The sequence below is a fragment of the Bactrocera tryoni genome, chromosome 1 (assembly GCF_016617805.1).
Source record: "Bactrocera tryoni isolate S06 chromosome 1, CSIRO_BtryS06_freeze2, whole genome shotgun sequence".
NCBI classification, from domain to species: domain Eukaryota; kingdom Metazoa; phylum Arthropoda; class Insecta; order Diptera; family Tephritidae; genus Bactrocera; species Bactrocera tryoni.
The window spans coordinates 56,030,058-56,053,863 of record NC_052499.1 but is presented as its reverse complement, the minus strand read 5'-3'; the positions used below and the strand labels follow the sequence as shown (position 1 = coordinate 56,053,863).

General features: G+C 37.8%; 1 protein-coding gene across 9 annotated transcripts in view; it reads right to left on the bottom strand.

Moving 5' to 3' along the window:
- The window catches only part of LOC120771435 (acetylcholinesterase), a 194,363-nt gene that overhangs the window by 100,049 nt on the left and 70,508 nt on the right, over positions 1-23,806 (bottom strand). For all 9 annotated transcript variants that reach the window (XM_040099475.1, XM_040099484.1, XM_040099444.1 and 6 more), the window contains 4 exons: positions 16,828-18,833; positions 10,101-10,239; positions 9,423-9,959; positions 8,672-8,879 (listed from right to left, as the gene is read on the bottom strand). In XM_040099475.1, the coding sequence (XP_039955409.1) occupies positions 8,672-8,879; positions 9,423-9,959; positions 10,101-10,239; positions 16,828-17,201 (1,258 nt within the window). In that variant the 5' untranslated portion in view covers positions 17,202-18,833. The remainder of the gene's footprint in view (positions 1-8,671; positions 8,880-9,422; positions 9,960-10,100; positions 10,240-16,827; positions 18,834-23,806) is intronic.

Here is a 23,806-nt window from a genome sequence, read left to right as displayed (position 1 = left end):
TTTTGCATGAAAACCCATTCGTCGAAATATTTTTTTGTTGTTATAACTCTCAATTACAGCTGTACCAAAAGCTTGTCTCTCTGAAATACCTCAATAGCATTCAGCGATCTTTGCCATGAATGAAATTATTCAAGAAAAAAGTTCCATTAATTTTGTGTGCGAAATCAAATTTCTGAAAACGAGGGTTCTGAATATTGGAAAAGGTCATCGGTGTCAATTGTTTGTCGCGAGCAAGTGTTTTTGACAGCTACAAATTATTCAAAGAGGGTCGAGAACGCGTTGACAACGAAACACGTCCAGGACGGTCATCAACATCAACTGATGATCAACACGTCAATAAAATAAAGAAAACGGTGCTTTAGTGTCGACGATTAACAGTCAGAGATCTTACTAGCATCGTTAGAATACCAGAAGGGTCAGTGAAAAATATTTTCAAAGATCATTTGGGCCTGCGAAAAGTGAAAGTACAATCGTTCCAAAATCATTAAATTTTCTTTTGAAAAACAGCGTCGCGTTTACGTCTGTGAAACATTTCCGACTAGCAGAATGACATGAAACGTATTATTACTGGCGATGCGTCTTAGATCTATGCTTAAGACCAGACCAGACGATCAATCGGCCAAACAGCATGGCAAAGGTGTGCCGAAGCCGAGAGAACCACGTCCAAGCACGACAAAAATCAAGGTTATGTTGACAGTTTTCTTCGAGTAACGACGTGTGGTGCTCTGCAAATTCCTTTCGACCGGCCAACTGTCAACAAGGAATTTTATTTGAGTGTTATGTGCCGTTTGCCCGAAGTTATTCGTAAAAATAGGCCGAAATTGTGAGCCGACAACTCTTTTTTTTGCACCATGTAATGCTTCGTCGCATACAGCTTTGATTCTTAGCGAGTTTTTCACCAAATTTTCAACCAATATCGTGCCGAAACCACCGTATTTGCCGTATTTTAGCTCCGTGTGACTTCTGGATAACTTTGCGGCAAGTTTAATAAAGCCTTTTCAGGGTATAAGCAATTCAATATTTGAATATTTCTGATGTTAAACTGCAATTGCAATCAAAACTTGTTAAAAATTGTTGTCTACAAACCAACCCATACTAAAACCTAATATTCACATGCATTGAAAAATATTTTTCTACTTACAGTACATTTGTTGCAACTTTGAATCACTCCGCCTGCCACATTGTAAATAAGGAATGCATTTGTTCAAATATGCTAAATATTATTGCATAAAAATTTTATAGCTGCTTGTAAGAGTAAAATGTGCGCATCAGTATGCAGAATGATAACGGTACACATGGATTACGTACAACAACTTTACAACGCACAACCGTTATTTATTACGAGAAGTGCAGAGCAGAAAAAAATTAAATTAAGCTGCATTCTGGCAAAAATGCTTTTGCAGTGCAGACTTTTATGAAAGCTTGCTGGGCCAACAATACAAATGTACATACATATATGATTTAGTGTGTGTGTGCTGCGAAAAATGTGTGTGTTAGCATTTTTTTTACTCCAGTTATCTTATCATAAGTCTGCTGGTCAGAAGAGTTTTACATTCACATTTTACCAAAACTGGATTATCGCAAAAGAATTGTTTCACTGATATACGTTTGCACAAATGAAAGTGTGTGCGCATGTGCTTTTCCATCGTTGCGTAAAAAAGTTTGCAAATTTATACGAAAAAATGCACGCCAGTGCAAAATATTGTTGGCAAATGTGAAATATCACAATGGACTATGTTTTTGATGTGCCCATTTATTACCCAGCGGAGCGGCAATTCCTTCTTTTTACCCACACACACACATACACCCATTTACTTTTCTCTCATATTGATAAGCCCTGCAAGCTAGCTTGTGATATGTGCGGTGTGTGTATGCATGTGGTTGCATTCGTTTTGTGCTCGAAACTTTGTTTAACCATAGTAAGTAGTGAGCCAATACATCACATCATTTAAGCAGAGATGCCAGACAATTTGGTGAAGTAAAAAATTTTAAGCGACTATTTTGCAGATCTTGTTTGCTTTATATTCAGTATATATAGTATGTATAGTTTTATTTTCGATTGCAAAGTTGTGGAAATTATGCATTTGTCAGGAATTTGTAGTTCAAAATCGATCTAAAGCCTGAATCAACTATTGCTTTCAATGTAAAGTTTTATATTATTTAACGGTAAAAAATATACAAAAATATCTCTTGTAAACGTACATAAACAAAAAACAAAACAGTTTCGAAAAGGAAGGAGCGTTTTAATACAAAATTCCAAACTTAAAGAGAGTCCAAGATTTTAAAACTTTCAAAGATAATACTTAAGATGACACTCGCTCATGCAGCCTATTAACTGACCCCCCAAAAGAAGTAAATTATATTGAAAGAAAAGTGGAGAACCTTATACTAAAAGATCTAACATATATTGGAACCTAGCTACAGATTTGAACTCATCTCAATGGTATATCTAAAGCTATAGCAAACTGTAGTACTCAAGCACACAGTGAAAACTTAAAAAAAGATTGGAAGTTATAGATATATTTTCATTTATAAAGCTCTGGGAAATGTTCAATAGAAACGACAACTGGAGGTAAAACATGGGTTCATAGGGGCCTGAACTTATTTTATTACTTTACCAATGCAGTTACATGAGTACAGCGAGATTGAGAGACACTTCAACCAGCAAGATGGCCATGAACATTTTTTGATGATTACGGAATATCATTGGTTAAGTAAAACTAGAAAAATTGTCAAATTTTAAAAACAACACATATCAGGTTGGATTATACTTCAAAAATGAAAACTGATAACCTATATAAATTTTCTTCAATAACGACAACCTATTCAGTTAGAGTTGCCAATACCAAAACAAGAAAGAAATCAGAAAGAAAAGATTTTACGAATATAAAAGATTATCGAAAAAAATTTAAAAAAAAAAGATTCTCAAAATAATTACTTTTACAAAATATGTTTAAAAACCAAAAATTTATGACGGGAAAAGATTTTTGAAATTAAAGAAAAAACGAAATAAATTGGAAAAATGGTTTTTAAAAATAAAAATTTAAGAAAAAAAAAAGATTATATAAAAAATATTTTCGGAAAAATTAAAATATGTTCTATAAACAAAGAGTTCAGAAAAAAAGTAAATACGTTCGAAACAAAAAGTTTTTCAATAAAAAACGTGTTCGAAAAAAAGATATTCGAATACAAATTTTGATAGCAAATAGCCCGATATAAAATTTTTTCGAAGAAATAAATGTTTGAAAATATTTTCGAATATAAAAGATTTTCGAAAAATTATATTAGGAGTATAAAAGATTATCGAAATAAAAGATTTTCGAAATAAATTACTTTTACAAAAATATGTTTAAAAACCAAAGATTTATGACAGGAAAAAAATAAATTGGAAAAATGGTGTTTAAAAATAAAAATTTAAGAAAGAAAAAAATTATCGAAAAAAAATTTTTTCGTAAAAATTAAAATATGTTCTATAAACAAAGAGTTTCGAAAACAAAGAAAAAACAAGATACGGCCGAAAGAAAGCTTTTTCAATAAAGGGATGTTCGAACAAAAGATATTCGAAATTTTGATAACAAATAGCTCGATATATAAATTTTTCGAAAAAATTAATGTTTGAAAAATAGATTTTGGAAAAAAATATATTTTCGAATATAAAAGATTTTCGAAAAAATATATTAGAAAAAAGATTTTTGAGTATAAAAACTTATTGAAATAAAAGATTTTCGAAAAAATTACTTTTAAAATAATAAATTTGAAAAAAAGTTTTTTGACAGGAAAAAAGTTTCGAAATAGAAGAAAAAACGAAAAACGTACGTTCGTTTTTGAATAAAAAATATTTTCGAACAAAAGATATTCGAAAATAAATTTTGATAATAAATAGCTCGAGGATAAAACATTAAATACTTTCGGAAGAAAAATTTTTCAATTAAAAAAATATTTTCGAAAAAATATTCGAAAAAATTTCGAATACAAATTTTGATAACAAATGGCTGGTGGAAAAAAGTTTTTCAAAGAAATGGATGTTTCAAAAAAAGATTTTCGGAAAAAAGCTTTTCGAAAAGATCAAAATTGGAAAAATGGGTTTTAAAAAAGATTCAAATATTAACATAGCAATTGAAACAAATTTTTTCTTAAAACTTAAAATATGTTCTATAAACAACGAGTTTCGAAATAAAAGAAAAAACGAAATACGTTAGAAAAAAAGTTTTACAATAAAAAATATGTTCGAATAAAATATATTCGGAAATAAAATTTGATAACAAAAAGCTCGAAAAAAAGACCAAATACTTTCGAAAGAAAAAGATTTTCTATGAAAAGATATTCGAACACAAGTTATTCGAAAATAAATTTTGAAAGCAAATAGCTCGAGGAAAAAAAATTTCAAATTAATAGGTAAAAGAAATTTTTAAAACAAAGTTTTCGAAGAAAACTGATTTAGAAATAAAGATTTTCGAATAGGAAAGATTATCGAAGTTCGAAGATTTTCGAAAATTAAAATTTTCGGAAACAGGATTATCGTAAAAAATTCTGGAAATGAATAGTTCGGGGTGTTTTATCGGATATGTTTATTAAAGTAAACAATTATATTTAGAATGAAATTTCAGTACAAAAGAAATGAATACCCAAGGAATACAGAGGGCCAGTCGCAGGGTTATCGATATTTGCACATTTTACTGAAAGTATGGTACCAAGAAAAACAGTATTCGAAGATGGTAAGGTAATTTGAAAGGGTTTATGAAATATATATATATATATATATTTTACTGATGGCTGATTCCCAGAAAGATTGGTAATACACATGCAAACATACATATGTATATAAGAAATATACTCTAAAAGAAACTTTAAATATTTTACCAAAAACAGAAAAGCTATGACGCTCAGGGGACTAATCGCTAACAACAAAAAGAAAAACAATATTATAAAAAATGGCAACACCGGCAATATTTTGCGAATGTGCTCCCCTGCCGCTGCGCCACAATCGCACATTGCAATTTCGCAATTTTTTATGGTGTGAGCGCGCGTCATAAACTACGAAAACGATGCATTTAAGCATAAAAAATGTGAGCTGCGCGAAATCATTGCAACCGAATGAGTTCTGCACCGCAATATATACAACATTGTGTGCATACATATATACATAACTAAATACATAACTATGTATGTGTGTATATGTGTCACAGTCATATTATTGTTATCCCCGTTTGCTTGTCAACCGGCCCAGCAGAGCAGCCATCAGCGGCAAGCACATTTTATGGCCTATTTTTTATAAGCCCCTTCACCTCCTCCTCCTTACCCGCGTCCAATGCCTCACAAGTCACTTTGAGCTTAAACTGGCAACACTCAACCCAGCACCGGCTGGTTTTTCTGGGGCAACTCTGACGTCAGAGTAATAGTCGCAATAATGCAGCATCCTGCCGCGCTTCCTCTTCGCCAACCTCGCAGCACACACACACACTGACACACTTATATGCAGGCTTTACCCGTTTCGCCATTACCACTTTAGTGCCGCTCAAATGGGGAAATAAAGTAATTTTGGAAAATGGAGCAGCAGCTAAACAAAAATAACAACAAAGCCAACAACAACAAATTATGAATTGTTTGTTGCAACTGGCAACTGTGTCGCGCGCCACTAACGCGAATGAAGTGCATGTGGCAGGAAGTTGACTGTTGCCAGTCTATTTTAGCGGTTGCAAGCCAGGCACACGGACATACACACACCCACCCAGGCGCACTTATATACATTTATATTCATATTCATGCAGGCAGTGGCGGCTGAAGTGCTTGAAAGTGCACTTAGCGCCATCTGCCACGCTTTGCAGCAACACCAACTCCATTGTCGTTCTGAGACTAGTTAGTTTTGTTATTTTTGGAATGTGCGCTTATGGCGCGGATATGATGTACGGAAGTCGTTGACTTTATTAGGCGAACTTTTTTTTTGTAAAGTTTTCTTTGTGTCCTGGGATGTGTGTTTGGATGTTTCCACCAACTTTAGCCGGTTTTAGTAAAATATATGACAATTAATTGTTGTCACGTGCATCTTTGGTGTCATAATATGAATTAATGCAGTAATATTGCCACACTTTTTCGGTTGGTAATTTATTTTGACGTTTTTATGGGGAAACTTTTGAAAAAATATTATACATTTGTGTCTTCTTTAGGATTATGAGGGTGTAATCTACTCAAAATTTTTCAACATCGTAAATTAATTTTTGTAGAATTCATTTTCCAATTCATGGATAAGTGCCTTGAGACGACTCCTAAAATATTACAAAGTTTTATTTTAACTAGAGATAGGAGACATTTGGTCTGTTCACCATCAACTCTACCTCAAAGTACCTTTGTGATATGCCCTGTGTTGCTAGTGTTCCAAGACATGAGGTATTTCTCTAGGGTATATCGCTTCAAACAACCCTTGAAAGAGCTGAATGGTCAGGGGGAGCGGAGCAACTCGCCTTCCTTTTCGTTTTCTTCTAGAGCCTAGTTATTGACTGCTTGCATAACCTAACGCAGTGAGACTTAGTATTGCGCTACGGATAGTTCGAATTGTCAGTTGGCTGTTCACTAGAAGGTTAATGGACTCGCTTGTTAGAACAGAAGCCCACTTAGCACCTTCTGTTATGCCAAAAATTTCAGCCTGAAAGAGTGTGTATGGATTACTACTGAAGAGACTCGCTTGTGTTCCTATTTCACCTTTTGATGTCGATCACAGAACCATTATTCTATTCTTCTCTACTGGGGAATGTAAACATTGTGTTGATTTCCTAATATAACTCTTTTTCACTGATGTCCACCGAGTTTGACTTCATTGGTCTAAAGTCATAAGCCGGCTGACCGAAAGCGTTTCATCATAAGTCGCTTGCACATGTTTTGGCCAGATGTCGTATTGACCGGATATCGGGGATATCTTCCAGAACCTTTGGTGATTTAGTTTTCATTATAATTTTAAAAATCGCTAATTATCAAATAATAAGAAAGAACGTTAGCAGCTTCGGCTGCATCTAAGCTGCCAGGTATGAAATGAGGCTTTTTTTGTGAAAAAATTTTTTGTATGGAGAACATTTTGGCCACCTTCCTGGCAATTTGTGGATACCATGCCAATTTAAATGTTAATCTTTTGAAGCAAACCAATCGGATATCCATTTTTCGACTTCTGCGTAGGAACTGAAGTGCTGCTCAGCCAATGGGTCGATGAAAACAAATTTTAATCAGAAGCAGCCTAGCCTTGCGAATACAGTGGTGGGGTAGCAGCTCCCAGCCATGTAGTTTGATTGTATCCTGAACTGATTTTGCATTGTATGCAGGTGCATTGTCGTGTAACAAAGTTACTTTGGCGAGTCTTCTGGACCACTTTAGTTTTTTTTTGATAAATACATAGTTCAAATTGATCATTTGTGGTCTGTAGTGATTAGTAATAACAGTTCAGCTAACTTTTAAGAAGCTCATGATATGCCACACTCTACTGATTCCTCCAAACACAGAGCATTACCTTCTTACCGAATCGATATGTATTGTTGTTGGTTGTTTTGGGGTAACCCATGATTTTCTCCATTTAGAACTCTTAAAATAATTCCATTTTTTATCGCCAGTAACTATTCGATACAAACTGATTTTCATTTCACAAGTGTTTTTTGCTTTTGAGTCAAAGTTTCATCTTCATCCAATATTGGTTGCAGTTCGACATCTTCAAACTATGTGGTCTTGCATATTTATTTCTAACATCAAAATCAATATCTCTGAAACGTTGAAACCATCTTTTGCATGTTGCTTCTGATAGAGCATGATCACCACTCATTCTTCAAATGGAAACAAAAAATTAATGCTTTCCGCAAATCATCACTTTTCAGCGCAAAATTTTACATTTTCAACTCAATGAATATGTATGATGTTATTTGTTCAGAGATTGTAAGGTTATTGAATATGTTTGACAGATGTCATACCAGCCAAACAGAGAAAAATTAGGTCTCCTTCACAAGAAGTGTTTTCTACCAACACATTTGTATCTTAACGCTCACTTCACAGCGGCACACCTGGTATAATACGCAACACAGCTGGATTTCATATAGCATAAAAGGATTTAAAAAGATTTTTATCTTAATTTTAATCGGTCAGTTCGAATAGCAGCTATATGCTTTCGTGGTCGTATAAAGGCGGTTGCAAAAAATGAACTGCGAGTAAAGAGCGTGTGAACAACTGCAAATCAATATCTAAAAACCCGAGGCGCCAGTTCTCTTATACATAGACAGAGTCAGACAAATGGCTAAATCGACTCAGTTCTTGCACTTTTCATTTATGAAAACTCGTATGAAAATAGTGTAAGCACAGCTAGTCATTTTTTTCTGACCCTCCGTCTACTTTTCGCATATACTATGGATTAGTCGAAAAAAGTCTTTTCGTATTTTGTCAATAGATGTCGTTGCAATGGTATATCTCTGCTACCAATCATATTACTATATGTCATACCACATAGTGTTGGAAAGGTGAGATTTTAAACTTCATTTAACCAAACAAAAAATTAAATTCGGGGAAGTTGAACAGATGTTCAAAAATGTGTGAAAATAATGAAGAAATTCGCTATTTTTTGAAATTTTTGTATAAAAAGGGAAGAATGCCACGCAAGCCTTAACTAGGCAAACATCAAACTTATTGAATAATTAATACAACTTACCTTCGTCTCTGACATTTCCCATCAGTATATCATAGCCACGTAGATCGGCTGTCTCCATCATTTTCATGGGGTGATCTGGCAAAAATGCGCCATCAATGGTCGGCGCCGATGGAAAACTTAAAATGCCCGAGTAGGAATTCCACTGCTGCACCGAAATCGTTTTGGCATCGACGGCGCGCATGCAGGCCATCACAGCCTGTGGATTTTCCTGCGGAAAATATACGAACAAATTAATTATTTAAATTAAAAATATTTTTAAATGAAATTTCGAAAAATACTATATGTTAAGCCCTTAACATGTTTGGTTATACCATCCAATTGGAAAGTTAGAAAATTACCAGAAAAAGCGAACATTTTTTGAGCAGCTGCTCGTTTGCGAGACATTTTCGTTTTTCAGTATCTTATATTCCCGTCATTTTCTTGAAGAATACACAGTTGAATAAATTTGGCTCGATTCTATTACCACTCACGTTGCTAACCATTATTGCCTTAGTTGGCAGCAATAAAAACCTATTGATACTTCAAAACTAGATCTAACTATCTGGAGTCCTCAATCTACTCAGAATGTTTGAAACAAATATTATCTAAGAAAGAAACTGCACAGTGATTTTCCACTCTAAATCTATACTTAACTTTTGATGCTTCAAACTTTTCTTTTTTGACTCAATAATTCAGCTTAAATCCCACCAAATCCTATTAAAACCGAGTTCTTAAATCAAATTTGAAACTGAAATTATTTTCCCCAACTCACCGACAACAGCGACGCATTGCAATTGCAGTCGTTGATTAACGCCTTGCCAATCTCTACGGCCTTCTCCGACGTCATATGACTCCAGGGCGCATTCATTGTGCCCGATTGCATCATGCCACGCTTGACCAAACCCGCCGTCACTGGCGACACAAGTTGCGCATTCACCGAACTCGAACCAGCCGATTCACCGAAAAGTGTCATCCACTCGGGATTACCGCCGAAAGCATGAGCATTCGTTTTCAGCCAACGTATAGCCAATGCCTGATCCCACAACCCCACATTACCGGGTGCCTCCTCCTCGTAGCCGGGCATAGCGGGTGACAGGTGCAGGAAACCAAAAGCACCCACACGATATTGAAACGATGCCACAATGACATTACCCACAGCCGACATAATGTCCGCATTGTATATATCGAGTGTGGCAGTGCCGGTCATGAAGCCACCACCGTAAATCCAAATGAGCACGGGTAAGCCATTTGTGGTGTTCTGCGGATTTCCGTTGTGTATCAAATGATCAGTGTCGGCTTTATTGGAGTGCTGAAAGTGAAATTGCGTATGAAAGGAAATATAAGAATAGAATGAATGAGTTGGCAATATTGCAATATGTGTGTAGTATGTGCTACAGTTAGTTAGCTGGCTTTTAATAAATTGAAAATTGTTGCCAACGGTCACACTCACCTCGCCACCGTTAGCACCACGTCCGTGCCGCAAACGCGCTTTCGCTGGCGCCCACACGTTTATGTACAGGCAATCTTCGGAGACATTTGTATTAGGATTCCATATCTCTTCGCCGGAGAAACCGGGAAAATATTCATATCTGCAATGGTCAAATCAAAGAACAAACAATTAGTTGGCAATTAGTAGCGTGTGTAAGCAAAGCAAAGCAGCTTATCTTTATATTTAACGGTACAAGCAGTCGCTTTTCGCTCAGAGTAAATTAAAGGCTTTTTTGCTGGAAAAGCAACCTCAATGTTGTATCTGCTTACAATGACGGGTAAATGGGCCTTAGTCATGAAACATTAAGCCATAAAGGAGAGATAAAAATTATAAGTCCTTTGGTTATTGGTAAGTATATTAATATGTACTTTTGTATGTAGGTACTTGTATAAATAAGTATATATAGTTGAATCCTGATTTATCAGTTAACAGTAAGAGGCGGAAATTTTCATATTGTTTGTATTTACACATACAACAATCTCGAGCATAATAATTATTTAGAGAGTGTTGAAACGAACAAAAAACTTGTACATTTAAACATTGTTCCAACCGCCACTTAACCACGCGATTTAGCCCGTTGAGTAGTTTATCTAACTAATCTACTAGATTTAGCAATTTTTCGCAATGCAAAACTGACTTTAGTCAATCTCGTCAACGAGGATATTTGAAGCTTATCTACTCGAAATCTCCCTGTACAACTCTGATTTAGCGTCTTCTGTTTGCAAGTACGAAATTGATCACATTAGCAATTCACTTCAAAGAGAGAAGGATAATACACGATGTCAATTATCGAATATCGAAAACAGCTGTTATATAAATCTTCAATGGCAGTGAAAGCAGTCTAGATTAGTGAATAGATTACATATAATCTAATCACTTAAAATTTTTGTCGGAGCATGGTGTTATTACTACAAAATCTCTTATACATTATGAGAAGAAAGTACCCAGAATTGTGATTTAAATTCTCCGGATAAATTATATTTAAAAACAAGTAAGGAAGAGTTAAGTTCGGGTGCAACCGAACTTTTTAAACTCTTGCAATTTGCAAGAATCTAAGAAAGGGAAATATTTTAAGGTGTAAAATCAATCATAAAAAGTAAAGTCAACCGGATTTTTTAAAATCCTGCAACAGTTATATAGGGGCTAGGCCAACTTTTCGCTGAAATTTATCTATTTTAGGCACAAAGATACACTGTTATGAATAAAACATGCTCTCTTATTTTCATTGCGATAACTCACATATTGGCCGATATATGCGGTATAAAGTCAACTGGAAGTTCGAAAATCTTTATATTAGGTATATGGGGCCTCGGGAAATTTTGACCCGATTCAATCCTTTTTTAACGTATAGACGTACCATTATAAGGGAAGAATTGTCCCGTAATTTCAATTATATATATCACACATTGACCGACATTTTCGATCAAAAGTAAACTATAGATACCGGGGTCTAAATATTCGGTACCTAGAGGCTTGAATAGTTTTTGTAGGTTTTAAACAATTTTTGGTCATAAGGTGGCATACTCTTAAGGCATTATTTTAACAAAGTTCCATCCGTTTTATCAATTGCCTTTTGATTTGTGTACTGAAAACTGAACGAATGAAGTGGAATTTGAAATTTTGCTATATGGGAAGTAGGCGTGGTTGTTGTCCGATTTCGCAGTGTGACATAATAATTTCAAAAGAAATCCACGTACTAAATTTTGCCGAAATCGGTTGGTTGGGTCCCGAGATATAGGATTTCAACAAAAAGTGGGCGGTGCCACGCCCATCGCCCAATTTTCACATCGGCTCCCATAAAGCTCTTTTATAACATCTCTCCCTCTCTCTGGCGTATTTAGCTATTCGTTTATCGCGCTTTTAGTCATTTTTAACAGTACCGTTATATGGGGAATGAGTGGTGTTACCCACACTGTCGGTAGAAATTCTTATAAGATTTGTACTTCGCAAATTTGGTTGTTATAGCTTACGGGGCTTAGGAGATATGTACATTAAACTTGTTAAAGTTCAGGGCCACGCCCACTTTTCTAAAAAATTGTGTCCACAGGTGCCCTTTGCTGAGCTCCTCTGTACCAAGGATCCTCTGTGCCAAATGACAGTTTCATATCTTAATTTAGTTCTTTGTTATGGCATTTTATATGTTTTCGGATAATGGCAATTTGTGGACGTGGCAAGTGGTCCGATTACGCTCATCTACGAAATGGAATTTTATTTTTGTACTAAGGAACCCGCATTCCAACTTTCATCGAGATATCTCAATTTTTTTTCAGCTTGCACGGACGTACGGACAGACAGTCAACCGGACTTAAACTTTTCTCGTCATTTTGATGATTTTATATATAACTTTATATTTATTTCGCTTAGTGACACGTACAACCGTTAGGTGAACAAAACTATAGTATAATGCTCTGTAGCAACTTTTTTTGAATTTTGAATTTTGTCTTTTAGAGTGTGGACTCATTTTTCAAGCGTCAATCTCTAGATTGTTAAACAGTTTCGTAAACCCACGCCTCGTCATCTGTAACGAAGCCCCTCCACTGAATGCTATTGCCACTCAAATACTTGTGTTCGTAATAAAGAAGACTCCCTAAAACCCCTTTGCAAGATTATCAACGATCCCATTTTACCATTAGAAATACATAATTTTAAGAGAAATTAAAGGAATAATTTAGCCAGGTGGTGCCAACATGAAATAATACTTTTTGCACATAGTATTCATTTGCATTTTAATCGCCCATGTGTACTCTTATTAAACACTGCATATTGCTCGAGTGTTAGTTTTGTCTGCTGTAAAGTGTTGAATCGTGAACTCAATGTAAATATGAACTCCATTAACCATCAATCATGCCATGAAGCGTAGACAAGATTTAATGACAATTCAGGTATGTGCATACATACAAGTATATCTCCATTTCCAGTGTTTTCTGGAAGCCGAAACTTACATTCACAATTACATTTAATCGAGCAAATAATGGTTAGCATAGGTACATAAATACACCTATACTAGTTTCGTTGCTTTTGTATTAGCTTTCGCGTTTGCTTTTGAATGCGATGTGTGTCGGTATGAGTGAGCAAATATGCGGAAGAGAATTTTCAATAACAATATCATTGAAAAGCTAATTACGAGTTTAAGTGTAACTATTGTATTTCGGCATTTGCATATATCATTGCGGGTGTGTCATTTGAAAAATGTTTATTTCATCATTTTAATTAACTAAATGCCTGATTTGCATTATTTGTATAGAACTTTGCTGTCGCATTTAATGAAATTCTTGACAATAAATTACATTTAACAAGGAAGAGCTCAGTTCGGACGCAACCGAACATTTTACATATACTCTTGCAACTTGTAAAAATTAAATCCAGGGAAATTCTTTAAGGTGTAAAACGTCAATCAGAAGATCGAAATACAAGCTATATATAACTCACACACTGACAAACACACAAAGTTTCTCAGAAAATCACTATACATATGTAGTATATGGAAGTTGAGGTAGTATAGACCTGATTTTATATATACTATTATCATGCCACATACTAAAATAATTTTCCCTGGGTTTCGTTCATTGAGATAACTCACATATTGATGATATAAGCGGTATAAAGTCAACTGGAAGTTGGAAAATCTTTTTACTAGGTATATGGGGGTCAGGGGAATATTGACCCGATTCAATCCATTTTTCACATACAGACACACTATTATTAGAGAAGGATTAGCCCTTAATTTCAGTTATATATACAAGGTGTTTTCCGATGAGCTGTACGAGATATACGACGACGTAGTTCATAGTTCAGCGAATTAAAAGACAGCGGCTCCGCTGGCTAGGTCATGTTGTCCGAATGGATGAAAACACTCCAGCTCTGAAAGTAGTAGTACCCGCCGGAGGAAGAGGAAGACCTCCACTTCACCAGGGAGAAGGACCTAGCTTCGCTTGGAGTATCCAATTGGCGCCACGTAGCGAAAAGAAGAAACGACTGGCGCGTTGTTGTTAACTCGGCTATAATCGCGTAAGCGTTGTCAAAGCCAATTAAGAAGAAAATACAAGGTGTTTTCCAAAGTAAGCAGGACTGAATCTAGCGCCCCCTAGTGACGCCGTCTATATGTCGACAAATGTGTTAGAATCTGCTGTTTGTATCGATTGTCCAGTGAGAATTTCATGACATTTCATTGATTGGAAGTGAAGTTATTGCGTTTTAAGTGTAAGTATGTTTGTCTTATCGGTGCAAAAATGAGCTTCGAACAAAGAGCCAACATTAAATTTTGTTTTAAAGTTGGTAAAACTTTTACCGGACCGTTCCAATTGATGAAACAAGTTTATGGCGATGAACTGTTCGTGAATTCATCAAAAATCAGCTGAAATCATCATTGAGACTCATGGAAATGAAATTAAACATCTCCAAAACATCGATTTATCGCATTTTGGCCGAACATTTGGCCTTACGAAAGGCGCGTGCACGGTTTGTTCCGCACAAATTGCCTGCCGACCAAAAATTGCTCAGAATCCAACATTCGGAGGACGATTATTTGACCAAAAATCACATTTTAATCATTAACCACTCCCCGTATTCACCTGACATGGCACCGTGCAACTTCTTCCTTTTCGGACAAATGCATTTGCCCATGAAACGAAAGCGTTACGCAGACGTAGAGGCCATTCAAAAGGCTTGCACCTGCATACTGGCGAGCTAAAACATTCCTTCGACATGCTTTTGTACCGTGCAAAAAGCTGTATTGAAGCAGAAGGAGACTATTTTGAATAAAATGAATTTATTTTGCCGAAAAACCCATTTGTTCTGTTTTTTAAAGTCCTGTTTACTTTGGGACGCACCTTGTACAACTGAAATTAGGTTTCTAAAATGTTTGTAATCTTTCAACATTTTCGTTTGTATTGTAGTTGAGTTGTCTGTGAAAAATTTAATGGACCGAATTAACATCTCCGACTCTTTGCTAAAACAAAATGAAATCGAACCATTTCTGAAGCGATTAGCAGCAGGAGACAAAAGTGGATCAAATATGACAATAACGTGCGTAAAAGATCATGGTCCAAGCGTGGTGAAGCTCAACAAATGGTCGCAAAGCCAGAATTGACTGCTCGTAAGGTTATGCTGAATGTTTGGTAGGATTGGAAAGGAATCATCCACTATGAGCTGATCCAGCCTGGCGGAACGATTGATTCTACATTTTACTGTCAACAACTGATGAGATTGAAGCAAGCAATCGAAAAAAACGATCAGAACTGATCAACAAAAAGGGCTTTGTCTTCCAACAGAACAACGTTAGACCACACAAATTTTTGATGACTCGGCAAAAACTGGAAGAGCTTTGTTGGGAAGTTTAGATACATCCACCATATAGCTTTGACCTTGCACCATCGGACTATCATTTGTCTCGGTCAATGCAGACCTGCCTTAATGGAGTAAAGTTGGCTTCAAGAGAAGCCTGTGAAAATTACTTTCCGCAGTTTTTCGCCAAGAACCAGAAAACTTTTACACCGATGGAATAATGTCTTTAGCGGAAAAATAGCAAGAAGTGGTCGACTAAAAGGTACATATTTGGTTCATTAAAGTTCATTATATATGTATAAAAAACAAGAAAAAACGTTAACTTCGTCTACACTGAAGCTAATATACCCTTCACAGGTGCATTTCTTTTAGTTACTATGTGTTCAGTTTGTATGGCAGCTATATGCTATAGTAAGCCGATCTGAATAATTTCTTCCGATATTACATTATTTCTATGAACAATAACTCATAGCAAATTTCGTGAAGATTTATCGTCAAATGCGAAAGTTTTCCATACAAGAACTTGATTCCGATCGTTCAGTTTGTATGGCAGCTATATGTTATAGTAGTCCGATATTGACGGTTCCGACAAATGAGCAGCTTCTTAAAGAGAAATTGACGTTTGCAAAATTTCACACCGATTTCTTAAAAACTGAGGGACTAGTTCGAATATATACAGACAGACGGACATGGCTAAATCGACTCAGCTCAACATACTGATCATTTATACTCCCATATGTATATACTTTATAGGGTCGCCGACGCTTCTTTCTGGGTATTACAAACTTCGTGGCAAACTTAATATACCCAGTTCAAGGTATAAGAATCTATGCAACCACCTCTAATGGATGGATTTTGCTATACTTCAAATGCCCTTAAGCAATGTGTTATGTATGCAAATAGAAATTAATGGAGTCGATACATGACGCATATTACGAAAATTAAGAAAAAATCTTTCAAGAAAAAACTTTCAGTTTTGAGCTTACTAGAAGCACCACACAGAGGTGGCGCATAAGTAACAACAGGAAACCAAATATAAATTAATTGAGCAGCCATCAGTTAAGCCAACATAAAGGAGCGAATGAGAGCGCAGAAATTTGTAAGCCCAGCATTACACCGTTATGCAGAGGAGCTAAGAGCGCACCGCACCTGGCGCTTGTCATTAATAACGCAAAATACGACAATAAATTGCTGGTCATGTTGTGTCGCTCCAACAACAACAAGCGCTGCATTAACATATATTATTATTTGAAAGTTTTCAGCAAGTGCCACCGCCAATGGCGCACCAATTTCCCCCACTTGCCACTGCCAGCAGTCAATTATTTGCGCTTTTCATTTACCAACTGTCATGACTGAGCGAAATATAGCGCTGCTAGTTAGACCCTTTGCGAAATTGCGCGCTTACCTTTCTTGCACACAGGTTGCCGGCAGTCGCGTTGCATCCAAGACACCGTGCCAGGGTTCCGCTGGCACCGGTTTGCGAAATCGTAAATCATCTAATGGTGGCTTTGCATACGGTATGCCTGTGTAGACGTGCACTTCTCGACCCTGCACGGTGACGGAGCGACCGCGCACCGGACCGCTCGATGTCTGCACCACCAAGCGATCGATGACGCCATACACGGAGGACATACGCAATAGCAGCACAACAATGGCGAATAGACCACGACCGATGTCGCCGCTTAGCCTGGGCGAGGATGCGACACTGTATTGACGCGACGACAGAGGCGACGCCGCGGCTGACGACGCGCCCGACAGCAAGGACGTTATGTGAGCCATGCTAACTACAGGTGGTGGTGGTGGTGGTGGTGCTGAGTACGGAAGCGGCTAATGTAACGAACGACGTGCGCAAAATGTAACGGTTGAATGCGGCGTGCACGTGCACGTACACCTTATTAACACTGCTCGACTGGCGCTGGCTATGCGCGCGCGATATACTCGATGTGCACACAGCTGATTGACGACTGACTGCCTGGCTGGCTCAATTGGCTCGGCTCAAAACGCCTGACCGGGTTTAGTGTTTGTGTTTGTTTAAAGAGGCGCGCACGCACACACTAACAGCTGCACGGGCATAGAAACTAATATAAGTGTGTATATGGATGTACGGCAATTGCTGGCTACCACACGCGTACACACATACACGCTCGTATCTTACGAATTACGAACCGAAACGACGCCGCGCGTTTGTATTACGACCCGGCGCTCAACTGTGCGACCGACGATGGCGCGAAACTAGGCCGACGCTTAACCCTGCGGTGTTTACCCAACTTTAGCCAGCAAATTGAATGACGTCACTACACAACACAGCAGTTCAGCCCTCACAGGTCAAGCGCTCACACACGATTGCCTCGGTGTATATGTGCGCTCTTGCTACACCGCGCTCAGTACCCACTCACCGCCGCCGCGTTGCAATTCCCACTTCAGTGCGTCACAAATCGCAGCGATTGAGCGTGTGTCAAGCGATTTATATGGGGTTGTAAAGCGCGTGTACGCGCCACTAGGTTTCCCTTCAGAACTCCCTCGCTCTCGCTGCAGCAGCTGATACGGTTGCAATTGGAAAATGCTTGTTGGTTTAGCGGACGCGCTGATTGCGCTTTTCCTCTGGCTTTTGCGCGTTTGAACTCTTGACTTTCAGCTTTAAGCCTTTGCCGCTACCACCTTCCAACACTTCTCCCTTTTGCTTGCGTTTTCACACCTGCCGTTATTTACCGTTATTTTTCTAATGCGCGCCTTATTTTTCAATTTGCGCACGTGTTTAGGGCTGGCAGTGTTTGCTATGCTTGGCTCAGGTCACGCGCTACTGCCGTTCGCGCTGTTGCTGCAACTGTTGCAACTGTCAAATGTGCTGAGGGCCAACCAAACAGCTGGTGGCAAAGCCAAAAATGTGTGCGCTTTAAATCTGTAAGCGCTCAGCGCGCTGCGGCAATCGCCTGCTGGTTTGACTCACGTAATTCGCTAAGCTCGGTTGACATGCAGCGCAACGGTACAATGTTGCCAAATGCTGTTGCAGTGTTGTTTCAGCCGCATACAAAGCAAGCCACTAAGCTTATTTCGAGAAAGCTGCGCTTAGTGCTGACGCGTTTGTCTTCCTTGCTGCAGTTTGCTCAGCTAATCCGCCTTTGTCCCAGTTTTGTTGAAGAAATTACGCGCGCGCTAGTGTTTGTTTTTGTTTTTCGTTTTCTTTTGTTTACTTATTTATTGCTGCTGCCACTGCGCGCTTACTCGCCCCTGCCATTTCATACACGCGCGCACACACACACTGCCTCACTGCCCGCGGCGTACTCCACTGCCAACAAACTTTGTAACTCGTTTTTGTTGCGGCACAAGCACCCAGCAATTGCCACCGTTGTTGCCAGTTTGTTTGTTTCACTTGTTCAGCTGTAGTTCAACTTGCGCTCGACACTCGGCAATCTGCAATTGAAACAAAAGCAAAGAAAGGAAATAAGTTAACATGCAATTTCAGCGCACTCGACGACACACAAAACGGACATAGAAAAAGGATATGTACAATTCGAAATTAGAAAGTGGCATACACAAAAGAAAGAAGGGCAGACAAAATGCACATGGCAGCTGTGCGCTAAGTAACAAGTGCTCTTCGCAACACACAACCGCACAGACACAGGAAAAAGCACTCGAAACTTGTCTTCGCATTCATGCTGCGTCTCAATTTGCTGCACTGTCAATAGCATACCAACAGGCGCACGTTGTGACCACTTCGCACAGACCCACACGCACACATACAAAGCACTTTCTATACAAAATTTTTCTTATAATAAACTATTAACTGCGCATAGTGTATGCTTGCAAGTGCCCACAACCACACACTGCAAGCTCCTGCTAACTCACTCTTTCTCTCTTTGCCCCTCTTTGTCTTTCGTTTTAACCAGCCACACCCATGCACTTAAAATGTTGCTTGTTGCCCATTACTTGCTGCCATGTGTGCTTACTTAAGTGCTTAAGCATATTTGTCCGTTGTCTGTTGATGTTTAGATTTTCTCTTCGCATTCCTTGGCTCCACTCCGCTGTTCGCTTCTAGTCTTCTTCAACTAATGCAGAGAAAATGTTGATTTTGTATTTAGGTGAATAAAAGAATAAATGAAAATAAAATAATTGCGCTATGAGTGCAAGCAAAATTCAACAGCAAAAATAAAAAACAACAAAAACAAAAACGAAAACGAAAAACCTACAAAAACAAAAGGCACACATACAATCAAACAGCTTGCGCGCCATGTAAATGGAAATGAAAATGGCATTTTGTGGTGTTGCACAAACGAGTGCAACGAGTTTATTCGAAAAGTACATAATTTCTTAAGTAGCCTAAGTACTCGCAAGTTGTAAAGTTTGGCATTCAGTCTTAAGCGTTTAAATGCAAGCTGAAATGCAAAAGTTTGCCTCTAACAAGGAGTTGTATGAGATTTTGGTTTCGAACATTCGTTGGTTTGGTTTTAAGTAAATAAAATTTTTGCAAAAAAAAGTATGCAATATTTCCTTGGTTGAATGCGTAAAAGGTATATTATTCTTCTTAGTTTATTGGCATAAGTTTTTTTATAATTTTATTATTTTATTAAATTAAGGTAAGTAATTAACTTGCATGAAAGATATGAAAGATGGCCGCAAAAGGCAACAAATGACAACAAGGCATACAGTTGACTCTTATTCTGCACTAAAATGCTAAAAAATAAAAAAATATTAAAATAATATAAATTTTATTATATAACATTTTATCACCAAGCAAATTTATTTCAAAATGCAAACTTTTATTCCTTACAAATGCTGTAAGCATAATTTTTTATCTCATGAACTCTGGTAATCCTGATTCTTGTCTTAATTATTGTCCATGTATCATAATTAGAGTACCATAAACATTTTTTTTAATGTTTCAAAACCCTTTTAAGTCATATGTTTCCTACTTAAGAAACCTCCAAGCAGAGGTAACTTTTTCAATAGCCTTTTATTAACAGATCACGCGTGAGTCGTGTCAAGCTGCCATGTTATTTTTGTTCAGTATTGTTTGGCTATTCATCATGGAAATACTTACGACTGAACAACGTTTAAAAATCATACAACTTTATTATGCAAATTCACATTCTGTAAAAAATGTGTGCTTGCGCGCTTCACCCAACTTATGACCAACATAATCTGAGCGTATTATTCGCAACACCATCACCCATTTTGAGACCCAGCATTCATTATTGGATAATATTCGACCCCATGGATCACAATCAGCACGCAGTGATGGAAATATCGCAGCCGTAGGTGAGAGTGTATACGAGGCTCGTGGATTCGGTGCCGTTCGCAGCAACTCGGACTGACGCGTGGAACGACTTGGCGAATTTAAGAACCGAAGTTTTCGAGCCAAATTTTGTTCAGCAATGAGATCAATTTATGGCTGGCGATCTCGACAACATTAGGTTTCAACAATATGGCGCCACTTCCCATACATCGCATCAATCAATGGATTTATTGAGGGAACACTTCAGCGATAATTTCACGTTTTGGGCCGGTCGATGGCCACCAAGTTCTTGTGATATCAAAACGATAAACTTTTTCCTGTGGCGATATATAAAGTCCAAAGTCTATGCGGACAATCCCGCTTCGATTGAGGCCTTGGAGCAAAACATAACCCTTGCTCTTCGCCAGTTACCAGTCGAAGTTTCTGTGTTATTTCTTTAAAAAAGTAGGAAATCTCGAAATGAATCACTCGTAGGAATTAAGCTTAAAAAAGTATTACTAAGCGGCTATATTCACAAGAAAGTCTGAAGTCAGTTTAACGAACTTTAATAATTGCTGATTCATTTTGAATAAAATTGGATTCCGTTGATCCCGTAGCCGAACTGCAAGAAAACTTCCAAAAAAATGGTATATGTCAGGCTCAAATCTCCGAAAGTACTTGCTGCAAGTAATTAAAATTTTCGAAAAATATTCTCTAATTTATGTACACTGAAAATATGGAAAACAAAAACAACAACAAGTTTTTGAAGTTCAGAAGTGTATGTAGCTCCTTAATGCTTTGAATATCAACCTATGGATCTTTTATGGAACCAGTAAACTCAATAATATTTTTAATAGAAATTATAAAAATGTGGATAGAAAATAAAATAATAACTTATTTATATAAGACATCGCACTAATATTTATTGGCAAATTTAATGGCCACTAGTATACTAGTTTGTCTAGCCGAAGCAGCGAATCTGTTTCGTCTGGCTAGTACTGTTGTTTTTAAAGGTTCGATTGCTTAATGCTGTAGACTTTCAAATCCATCGTCTCTGTAAACTTCATAAATTTCATTGGTGGCTTTCGTGGCGTTCTTCCCCTTTTTATACAAAAATTTCAAAATATAGCGAATTTCTTTATTATTTTGACTTATTTTTGAACAGATGTAACTATTTTTAACTTCCCCGAATTTACTTTTTTTTGGTTAAATGAAGCTTAGAATCTCACTTTTCCAACACTTAATGGTATGACACAATGTGATTGGTAGCACTGGAGATATACGACTGCAACGACATCTATTGACAAAATACGAAAAGACTTTTTCGACTACCTTATATTTGTACATATATACAGCAAGAGAGAAGGAGCAACTAAACGAATATTGTAAGTTCGACAGCATCAACCCGACCCCCGTTTAATTACGTTTAAAGTGTATGATTTGCTTTCTCAAAGTGGACAATTTTCCACAGCAATTGCATTACTTGTTCAATTTAACCGGCTCGTTAACTACAAATCCACAGAGTTTTTGCCAAATTAATTGAAGTAAATGGATGGTCAAAAATATGTCAGAGAGCCATAGGAATGCAACTGTGAAATGCGACTGCTAAATGTGTGCAAGGCGATACCAGTAACGGAGTGAAGGGATGGCGAGGATTGCAGCGCACGGAAAGAAGCAGGCGTAGAGCTGAGCTGAGCAAATGGAAAAGTAAGTATCTGGCACATGACATATGCGGCAAATTGTATTATGCAATTTAACCCGGCATAACCAGAGACGTTTGCGGAATTTCACAAACCATTGCAGTTGCATGTTCTGTATATCAATGTATTTGTCACGTCACATATTGTCAAAGTAGTTGTGATGGCCCTGTAGGAAAAGTGCTGGCATACGTCTGGTAGTGAACGAGGGCAAAATGAAATATCTCCTGTCATCAAGCAAAAAGTCGTCGAACTCGCGACTGGGCTCCCTCGACATAGCTGATACTTATAACTTCGGAGTCCTAGATAATTTCATCTATCTTGGAATCAGTGTTAACAGCAACAACAATGACAGCCTCGAAATCCAACGCAGCATGACACGTGCCAACAGGTGCTACTTCGGACTAATTAAGCAATAGAGAAGAAAAGTCCTTTACCGACGAACAAAGGACAAACTCTATAAGTCACTCATTATTCCCGTACTGCTTTATGGTACAGAGGCATGGACGATGACAACATTTGATGAGTCGACGTTACGAGTTTTCGAGAGAAAGATTCTGTGGAAGAATTATGATCCTCTGCACATTGGCAATGGTAAATATCGCATTCGATGAAACGATGAGCTGTACGTGATATACGACGACAATGACATAGTTCAACAAATTGGGAGACAGCGTTATGCTGGCCAGGTCATGTCGCCCGTATGGATGAAAACACTCCAGCTCTGAAAGTATCTCACGCGGTACTTGCCGGGGAAGCAGTGCAAGAGAAAGACTCCGTTGGAGAGATCAAGTGGAGAAGCATCTGGACTCGCTTGGGATCTCCAATGGGCGCCAAGCAACGAAAAAAGAACGACTAAACGGCTGTTGTAAACTCGACTATAATCACGGAAGCGGTGTCTACGCCAATAAAGAAGAAGAAGAGTACTATAAAACTGTTATAGTTAAAAGTGCAGAAAGCTGACAATGACTCATGTGAGAGATTTCACCTTCCTTCGATTCCTACTGGGTATTTACACACACGTAAATGTCCGCATATGTGTTTGTTGTGGCGAAGGAATGCCTGTCCATTTGCGCCATGTCGCACCTGAGGCATGTCATGTCCAATGTGCAATGTGTGGCACGCCGGACTTTTGCAACGATTTTCAGTTGACAGCACTCAAGACTTCAGACTTGTTGTGCGCGCCAACTCGGGTCTCGAGCTTACGTGTGTAGACATATGTGTGTGCCGCCGCAACTGCAGGTGTACGTGAGTACTGGGCCATTTTGTGGCAATGCGGGCAGTAACGACATGACATGTCACAAAGCCACCAACAATACTTACGTGAACCTGCAAGTATGCCGACACTCACACACATGCTCGCCTTAAGTGAATGCAGTCGCATTTTCGACCTTTTCACCACTCGCTTGCAAAATTTTATTTGCATTTGCTTTCTTTAAAGTACGAAAATGCTTTTAAGTGGTTTTAAAAATCGT